The following is a 9,469-nucleotide window of genomic DNA, read 5'->3' as shown; positions in this document are numbered from 1 at the left end:
TGCCCAAACTGAGAGGTCTTTGAAATCCAAATCCTTTGTGCTAAATTTGTTTGGTTTAGCATTTCAGAACTGGAAAATTAATCACGGCACAGGTTATTGGACCAAGCCACATAATTTACCAGACTAAACCTGAAGGTTGAGCCTGGGGCCTAAGCATCCTGAGAGATGTGCAAAATGTTCAGTGAATCAAGCAGGAGTATATACTTAAGATAAAACTTCATTGCCACAAAACTTTCCAATACGTAGTTCACAACACAGAGAAAAATTAGAGTTAAAAATTTTACATTCTAGTGAAGAAAAAAAAACCCAAAACACATTCAAGTGACTGACTGGTTGAGTCTTATTCAGTCAGAACTTTTCTGTTTTCCAAAGGATGCCCCCAGTGATTTTGTAACAGACTCAAAACTCTGGGGCTGAATGGAAAAAAAAATCTAGTAATCTAAAATGTTTTATTGAGCTATTCCAGATCTACCCTGGTTTAATCAGCAGCAGAATTTAGCCCTTCTTAAGAAAATGTAAGAAAGCCTGCAACGGGGCAGGAAATAAAAGAAATTACAGCAAGTTCAACCCCACATAATCTATGAATATTGGAGTTTTCAACTAGGTCATATGACCTCATGTCAAGCAAAATATCTGATGAGAAAATAAGTAGGAGACAAAGTAGGAAATTTAAATTGTGTTTGATTCTGTTTTCACTTATGCTGCTGTAAATCTACTCCAGCCAAAAATCTGACATATGTGACATAATACAGGAAAGTATCCTGGAAAAACCTACATGTAACTTCAATAAATGAATAATGCACTTTAACATACTGACAACCAAAAAGATAAAAAGGAAACAAAAGTTAACTGGAGTATATGCTAATCTGCTAATCTGCATTTAGGAAAATGCTTTCACTGCAGAATATTTCAAGTTCCAAACACCCAGGGCACTGTGAAATGAAAGTATTTCTTTTTCTTTAAATTAGCCTTAGAAACATTTCATAAATATTTACCTGTGTGATAATGTGCATAATTTTGTCTTTCCTTTGTAAGAAAAAACATAATAACATTTACTGATTGGATGGATAACAAAGAAAAAACAACAATTACCCAGAAATTCCTAATGGAGAGCATAAGCTTTTTTTTAAGTATTTATTTCATTACAACATAAATCGGGAGTACATAAAAAGCTTTACTGATATATGCTTCAAAAACGAAACTATTAATACATCAGTTACACATGTAATTCACCTGAACTGTGAACAGTGTCTAAAGAATTTGTATTAGTTAATCTGTTGAAAGTGGCAGCATAGACATTGCTATTTCATGATTTCACAAATTTGTCCAGGGTTTATCCACTAAGATTTTTTAAAAGCAAAACAAGAGACTCTTGCAAAAGGCAGCTTATTAAACACCGTGGTGGTTTGAGAAGCACTGCAGGTACAAAATGATAAGATTAGCAATATAATTGATAAAAACCTACCTTGTTTAAGAAATATTTGAAAAAAAGCCATCACTGTCTCAAGTACAAACTGTGGTTTCCCTTCCCTGCTATTTGTTTCAACTGGACATACAGTAGGTACTTTTGACTCTGAATTCATCTCTTCCCTCCTATCATTCACTCCCATTTCTTTCCTTTGAGTAATTCATGAAAGTTAGTCTCCAAAATAGCCTGCTGTTGCAGTTTAATCCCAGGCAGTGGCTCAGCCCCACACAGCCACTCACTCACTCCCAGTGATTTGGGGGAGAGACTCAGAAGGGGGAAAGTGAGAAAACTCATGGGTTGAAATGAAGACAGTTTAATAACCAAAGCAAAAGCTGCACCTGCAAGCAAAACAGAACAAGGAATTCATACACTGCTTCCCACGGGCAGGCAGATGTTCAGCCATCCCCAGGAAAGCAGCACTCCAACACACACAGAAATGACTTAGAAGACAAACACCATCACTCCATATGTCCTCCCTTCCTTTTTCTTCCCCTAACTTTATATGCTAAGCATGACAACAAATGGTCTGCAATATCCCTGTGGTCAGCTGGGGTCAGCTGTCCCAGATGCATCCCCTCCAAAACCCTTGTGCACCACCAGCCTCCTCACTGGTGGAGTGGGCCAAGGAGCAGAAAAGGCTTTGGCTCTGTGTGAGCACTGCTCAGCAACAATGGAAACATCTCTATTACCAGCACTGTTTTCAGCACAAATCCCAAACACAGGCCCATACCAGCTACTGTGAACAAAATTAACTTGACGCCAGCCAAAACCAGCACTTGTGCTGATTCCTAATACTAGTGGGTTCATTCCAGCAGCTCTCAGCATTCAGTAGGCCTAAACAAATGAAAAGTGTGTGATTATATATTCTGAGTGCACAATTTTACTGAGCTTGTGTGTCAATCTCAGCTTTGAGTAGCAGTAATATAGTCAGAATAGTTCCAGTAACATTGTAAATGCATGGAACTATTACAAACTTGCACTACATTATCTCAGAGTAGGAGTTGGGGCAGCAAATAGGTAGAAACACACTTTGCTGCAATAGTGCTTGGACTCATACTATTGGTAACAGCCAAACAGCTGTTCTGCTAAACCAGTGCAAATCTGGTGTGCAAAATAACAGCAGAAAAAAGAGAAATTAATAAAATGCTTTTTATTACAACTGCTCAGCAGTACTACCATTTCTCCTTTTTATGTTTTAAGTTTCCCAGGAGCAATGCTATGGGAAAAACCAAAAAAGCCCAAAGATAGGATTCTGTCTTGATCTGGATTCATTCCAGCAGAAAACACTACATACCAGCCCAGACATAAAGTACCAGCACCACTGTTAAGCTTTGTGATAATGAAGGGAAACACATCTATGGAACAGTCAGTGGAATACATGATGTAAATCAAGAAAAGCAATAGCCCACTTGTGATAACAAGTGGTAACTGGGAAACAGCACTCTGAGAGCCAATCAAACAGCACAGGAGAGGTATGGCTTTCATGTGAGTAATTTATTCTCTTATCACTTCAAATTTTACCAGGTATTTATTTACAAAGAAACTTTCTGTGGACAGAATTTACATCAGTGACTGCACAATTTTAGTTATTACTAGGGTATGACTAACATCCTCCTCATGTTGCTCAACAGTGCCAGTTTTGATCAAATAGGGTTATTCTTCTGCCACTTATTTTTTCACTTATTTCTTCACTTAGTTTCAAGTGTAAACAGAATTTGTACACATGCTTTTGCTGCAATTAAGATTTCTATTTCATGGAACCAGTTAATAGAAACAGTAAAGTTTCATCTGTTAATAGTATTTCTTTATTGAAACTGGAATTTACTTTTAGATTCAACAAAGGCTTTAGGCATTTCATTGAAATGAATTTTTCACTGAAAAATTAGGGCAACTATCTCTCACATGTCCCATTGAAATGGGAGGACTTTAAGATTCAGGGGAAGAACACCAGCAGGGCAGACTACATCTCTCTAGCTAGTCTCAGATCACTCAGTGAGGATGGCTAACTTGATTTGTGAGACTTTTAGCCAATTAACATACAATACAAAATGCATAAATATTTAGAGATCATGACTAGCTCCAAGAGTTCCTTTAGTCTATTGACAACCAGAGGGTGGGAGATGTGAACTGAATGTTTGCAGGCTAAGAAAGCACACACAGATCTCTGTGTTCCTGTGCAAACATGGTAGACTTCAGGCTACTCTAGATAAAATGGCTGTTTTAAAAGCAAAACATATGCAAACAAAACTTGAGGGTGACCTGGCCCTTTGGTTTGTACCTAAATTAAACCCTATTACATCAGTGGTTTCTGGATATCCCACTTGGTAGGTAGGTGTGGAACTGCTCTGAGCAGTTCCAAATGGGTGGAGGGGAACTGCTCAGCAGCTCCACATGTCAAAGAGACAGTTGTTGCTAGGTTTAAGTAAAACTGTAGGGCTTTGAATGACAATTGCAGTCTTTAAATGCCTGAAGACTATCTAAATTCTGGTTTTAGTATCCAAGTTTGGTGGGGGTGTTTCTTTGTGAAGATATAACTGGGGGAGAAAACAATTCTCAGCAAACCTGCCTTAGGTCTACCAGGGAGGAAACAGAGGCCACAAAGTAGGAAATCTGGCTAGAAACATGCTTCTGTTGTTAATCATCAGGCTGTGACTACACAGTGTACAAAGGAAACAGGTTTGATAGACAGCTACTAATGAAGCCCAGACTCTCCCGTTTCACTGTTTACACAGTGAAAGCAGGTAAGCACTTGATTCAACTCTTTTTAAAAATCGGAGCTAGCAAAAACACAAACCACTGCAGGTTTGTTGAACACTTACTACTGTAAAACTTACTTGCAAATGTATTTCTTCTTAGTGTACAGCAATAAATATTGGAAGAAAGGATATGGTTCATTCTATCTCCGAAGTTTGTGCATTATTGTCACATCTTAAATCATGGAAACTTCCCAAAACTCATTTAGAAGCATTTTCATGCATTAGCAGAATGAAAGTGCTTAATTAATGCTTAATTAATAGGAATGCAAAACCTGGCTTGATACCTCACTACGCTGTAGTATAAGAACTATACTACGTAAGTCTTTGAACTGTGAAACTGCGTTGTACTGCAAGAAGACGTTTCCTTGAGTGTGTTCCTGGTGATGCTACTATTTTAAAATCTGGCCTAGCACTTATGTTTCTAGTTTAAGTATGCACCTAAGCATTGCACTACACAGCTTGAAATACTTTCTACAGTTAACATAAAAATTATGCTGAAAGCAAATATGTAATTTTTATTTCCTGCTCAAGCTACAATGCCGTAATTTAATTTAGAGTCAATATTTCCAAGGATTTTCATCTGAAAATTAAATCAAATATTCTGAGAAGGATATTAAATTCCACTGCACCAACCTGTACTGAGGCTAAGATAAATGTCACACTCCTGCCTGGCTGATGCTTTAATTAGCTCACTAGGGAAGAGGTTCACTTGGCTAAGAACTTCTAGGACTGGACCACCGTTTTCTATAGAATGTCTAATCAGATTGGCTGCATTAAAACCCTGTGCAACAACAATGAGAAGAGAAAAAAAAACCCAAACATTAAAGTGAAGGAAAGAAATATCTATGAAGTTCACTATTCTCTTTTGTACAGATGGTGTCTCGTAGGACAGAGCCTGCTGCCTTCCTTTGGAACTAGCAATTATATGTAAGAATGCTAAAGTCCTATCTAACAAAAACATCTTAATAAAACATAAAAAGATCTGCTTTTTTTTTGATGCAAGGTCCCTATGTCTTTCTAAAATATGAATCTATACTAGAGCTTTGAGTATAAACAATTCTCTTCCACAGTCCACTTGAGTTCCATGCTGAATATACAGCAATGTACCAGCAAAAACACAGGTTCTTTTTTCAGAAAAGGTTTCTCAGTGATTTACCATAAAGCTAAAACATTTGCCTTGCCTATTTTTTTTTTAATATAAAATGTATAAAATGCATGTGCCCTTTTCAATATAGTATGTCTGGGTAGACATTTTACGTTTTCCAGTTCTGAGTAACATGACAAAAAGTGTGCTCCAACTTTCCACAGGCAGGAAGAAGTTTTGTATGGTTTTGCCTCATCTGGATGCTGCCCCACAAACAGCACTCTTGGGCAGTTTAGAACCACAATGACTGCGTACGCTATCAGTACGTACTGCAATTAACAAGAACTTATTGATTACAGCAATCATTAGTTCAAAATAAATAAAGCAATCTCTCAATCAAAAGACAGGGAAGTAACATCATACTAGTGCACAATATTATCAACATGTGTAGCACATTTCTATTTTCCATGTCCCCTTTTGATGGTCTTGAAATAAGTGGGAAAGGCCTTTTGCCACAGGTTGGTTTAGGTTAACCTTCCTTGACCTGCAGTCAATTAAAGAGCATACAAAGTACAAAGTTTTTCCCCAGTTCTAGTGTCATAGATGGTCATGTCAACTGGTTGCAGTCTGCACAGCTTCAGTTCATTTTTAATTTAAAATCTCTGATCAAAAAAAGTAATAAAACTGTATTTTTTCATACAGAAACCATTGCCTTTTCAAATAAAGAACATATCAGTATTTCATATCTACCACAAAATGCCACATTTTAAAAAGGTAACTTGACTTTTTTTTTCTCTTTTTTTGCATTTCAAGTTAAACATCTGGCACACATTTGTGTTACTTAAAACATTAAGTTTGGTATCTGTTAAATCATCTGTGGTTGAAATTCCTGGGACTAATACAGTGCCACAGCTTCCTTACACTGTCTATTGCACCATAAATGAAAGGCTGTGATGGAGGCATTCTTCCTATACTTCTTAAACACAAGAAATAGTTGGTTTAACATGAAAACAAATGCAGCTAAACTATGTTGCCAGCAATGTTCATCTCTCAGTATCATCCCAGAGGAGAAAAAGCCACAAATGACAGAAAAGGCTCTAGCCCAGGTTGCAACTATGTGTAAACACACAACCAACACTAATGTCCCATTATGACACTCTTGTCAAGAATATTTTAAAAATCCAGGTGTAAAAACTTCTTTCTCAGATTGGGGATTGGCACAAACATAATCCAGAGATTATCCTTTATAGCAGCTTTTACTTTTGTGTGCTTGGCTTTTCACACAAAGCACAGCAAACATGAGAAGAATTACAACTGAGTTAAAACCAGCTCATGATCTTGAGAGCAGAGCAGAGGAAAGGGCAAGTCCCTTTTCTCCGCAGACACAAGAGAGTGGGTCTCCTCCGTAAATAGGAATTTGTGGATCTGCCACCCAACTCCCCCCTCAGGAAGCCAGAGCCAGGTTGGCCACCTTACAGTGGGAGGGAACCCTCCTGGTCCCCGGTTTTGTCCAGCCTCTCAGGCAGGGTAAGCACGAAGGGTAGGAGGACACCCTTGACATCTAAGGGAGCTTTAAGAAGCTCCCTGTCAAAGGTGCCCTTGAGCCCACCATCTGCTTCCACCTCACCGTCCTGGGCCAGGCTGAAGCGAAGGGTGCCAGTCCGGTTGACGCAGTAGATGGTGTTGCCCAAGGGGGCACAGCGGAAGGGCTGGATGGGGCCACCGCTGGGCCGCAGGCTGGCGCACTGGCTCCAGCACTTGGCCACTGTGTTGTACCGGAAAACTTCAACACCACCGCTTGTCCCGCCGCCTGCGCCCTGCTCCCCACCACGGCCACTGCTCACATCAAAGCGGTAGATGAAACTCTTGAAGGCCACCATGTCAGCAGAGCGCCGGCGGCTGCTGTTGTAAGGGCACTCCTGCCACTCGTCACGCTTGGGGTCATATTTGAGCAGGCGATAGAAGAGGGAGCCTCCTGACACATAGATCTCCCCGTTGCAAGTGGTGGCCTCGTGAGCCACAGCGAAGGCACCCTTGGGCAGAGGTGCCACAGGGCTCCAGCGGTCGGCCCGTGGGTCATACCTTTCCACAGTGAAGAGGCACTCGCCCCCCACAGCATAGAGGTAACCATCCAGGGCCAGCAGCTTGAGCTGCGAGCGGGGCTGAGCCAGCGGCCGCACCTGGCTCCAGGTGTCGGTCAGGGGGTTGTAGCAGAAGACCTTGTCGGAAAGGCGGGCCCTGGGTTCGCTGCCCACCGGCCCTGTCACAATGCCCCCTGCCAGGAAGAGGTAGTTGTGGAGGACACACATGGCACAGCCCTTGGCATTGGCCTCCTCGGGCAGGCGCGTCAGCACCCTCCACTCGCCGCTGGCTTCCTGGTAGCAGTGAATGAGAGAGCCACTCTCCTCCAGCGACACCACTGAGGAGGGACTCTGTGGCCGACTGCTCTCGCGGCTCTGCGGCCGGCTGCCACCACCCGGCCGCTCAAAGGCGTCGCTGACCTCGGCCACCAGCAAGCAGGGCCGGCCGGCATCCATGCGCTGCTGCAGGATGAGGTCCCGCTCAGCGCCACTGAGGCGGCCGTAAACGCTGGGCTCCCGCAGCACCTCCAGGTAATGGTCGCTCATGAAGCGGTAGGCAGCCTCCCGCAGCTCGGCCAGCCGCTGCTTCTTGGCCAGGCAGAGGAGCTGGTAGCAGTTACCGAGGCAGAGCTGGGCGCGCATGGCCTCGGCGGCACAGTGCAGGGCACAGGGCATCTGGAGGACGCGGGCGCCGCTCACCACCTCAGCCAGGTTGTCGTGCCGCACCTCGCCCATGCGGGCCGTGTACACGTAGTCGATGAGCAGCCGCAGCGCCCCGTAGCTCACCCCCTTCACCCGCAGGACGTCCCGTGAGGCGCGGGCACGAAAATAGTCACTCTTGGCCGCCAGCACGGACTTGTGCGCCCGAATGCGGCGGCCCGACACCTCGATCACCAGGTCGGGCTCCTCCGGCGGCCGGTCCCGAGGCCCCACCACCTCCTCATCCTCCTCCTCCGGCTGGCAGGCGGCGTTGTTGATCTCCCATTGGCTCTGCACCACCCGGCCGCCGGCCGCGGGCGGCTGCGGCTCGGCAGCGGCGGCGCTGAAGCAAAGGGAGGAGCTGAAGCCGCAGGGGGCGGCCGGCGTGGGCGGTGGCGGCGGCGGGGGAGCGCCGTTCGCCACCCCGCTCTCCTCCTCCTCCGTGGCCGCGCCGCTGCCCTCCATGGAGCCGCGCTACCTGCGGCGGCGCCGCGCCTGGTCCGTGCGGAGCGCTGCCGGCCGCCGAGGCGCGGCCATCACCTGCGGGACAGACCCAACAGCGCTCAGCATCCGTGCCTTCCTCCGCTCCCCCGCGGCTGCTTCCCCCCACCCCGCCTCTCAGGATTAGTATTCGGGGCCGCCGCTCTCGCAGGCGGTGCCGTCTCTGGTTTCCGGGGCTAAACCGCGGCTTCTCCTTTCCCTGGCGGATCCACCCTGCAGCTCGGCCGCCTCCCGCTGCTAATCGCACTAGCTCAGCCCCCGAAAACCTGAGCTCTATTGGTGGGACGGGGGATCGCCCGGATGAGCACCTCAACAGCCTGAAAAGCAATTCTGTTTTTCCCGTTGCTCTGCAGAAATTTTAAGCAGTCTGCAGGAACTGCAGTCCTTTTCATGACACCTGGTCCCTACGCTGCGCTGGGTGATGAGCAAAAATCTCCTTTAACGGCAGACACTTAGGAGTACTATCATAATGTATTCACCTTGTGCAGTTATTTCAGTGGAAGGCTGAGGGTGCAGTCTCTTCTGGAAGGCGATTCCCCACTAGCCAACTTTGCCTTTGCATGACCTTCGGGAAGTTCTCTTCGTGTCAGTGCTCCTCATATGCATTCCCCCCTGTTTAAAACAAAGTGTGAAAAGATTAGTATTTTTAAAATCGATATATGCTCTTTTTAGTCAGAAGTTTGAGTGCGTTTAAAGTTATGTCTCCTTTAATAATATATCTAGAGTACCTTAAAAACACTGTAAGTATGCTAATAATCCTAGGTGTTTATGAAACACATTTTTCTGTACTTGGGATGAACAATCTCACATTTGTGTAGCAGCATATGTAGCTGCAAAGCATCAGCAAAGTGTTAATCAGACTTCATAAGATTGCTTCATG

General features: G+C 44.4%; 1 protein-coding gene across 1 annotated transcript; it reads right to left on the bottom strand.

Annotated features, from left to right (window-relative positions):
- Nucleotides 1-338: 338 nt before the first annotated feature.
- Nucleotides 339-9,201, bottom strand: KBTBD11 (kelch repeat and BTB domain containing 11). Its single transcript, XM_058836043.1, has 2 exons — nucleotides 9,069-9,201; nucleotides 339-8,628 (listed from the first exon to the last, which is right to left on the bottom strand). The coding sequence occupies exon 2, from the start codon at nucleotides 8,551-8,553 to the stop codon at nucleotides 6,781-6,783; it is 1,773 nt and encodes a 590-aa protein (XP_058692026.1). The 5' UTR covers nucleotides 8,554-8,628; nucleotides 9,069-9,201; the 3' UTR covers nucleotides 339-6,780.
- Between the last annotated feature and the right edge of the window lie 268 nt (nucleotides 9,202-9,469).

The sequence above is a fragment of the Poecile atricapillus genome, chromosome 3 (genome assembly GCF_030490865.1).
Source record: "Poecile atricapillus isolate bPoeAtr1 chromosome 3, bPoeAtr1.hap1, whole genome shotgun sequence".
Taxonomy (NCBI): domain Eukaryota; kingdom Metazoa; phylum Chordata; class Aves; order Passeriformes; family Paridae; genus Poecile; species Poecile atricapillus.
This window is presented reverse-complemented; position numbering and strand designations above follow the sequence as displayed.

Coding starts and splice junctions, on each gene's coding strand:
- KBTBD11 (XM_058836043.1), bottom strand. CDS start 8,553: ATGGAGGGCAGCGGCGCGGCCACGGAGGAGGAGGAGAGCGGGGTGGCG.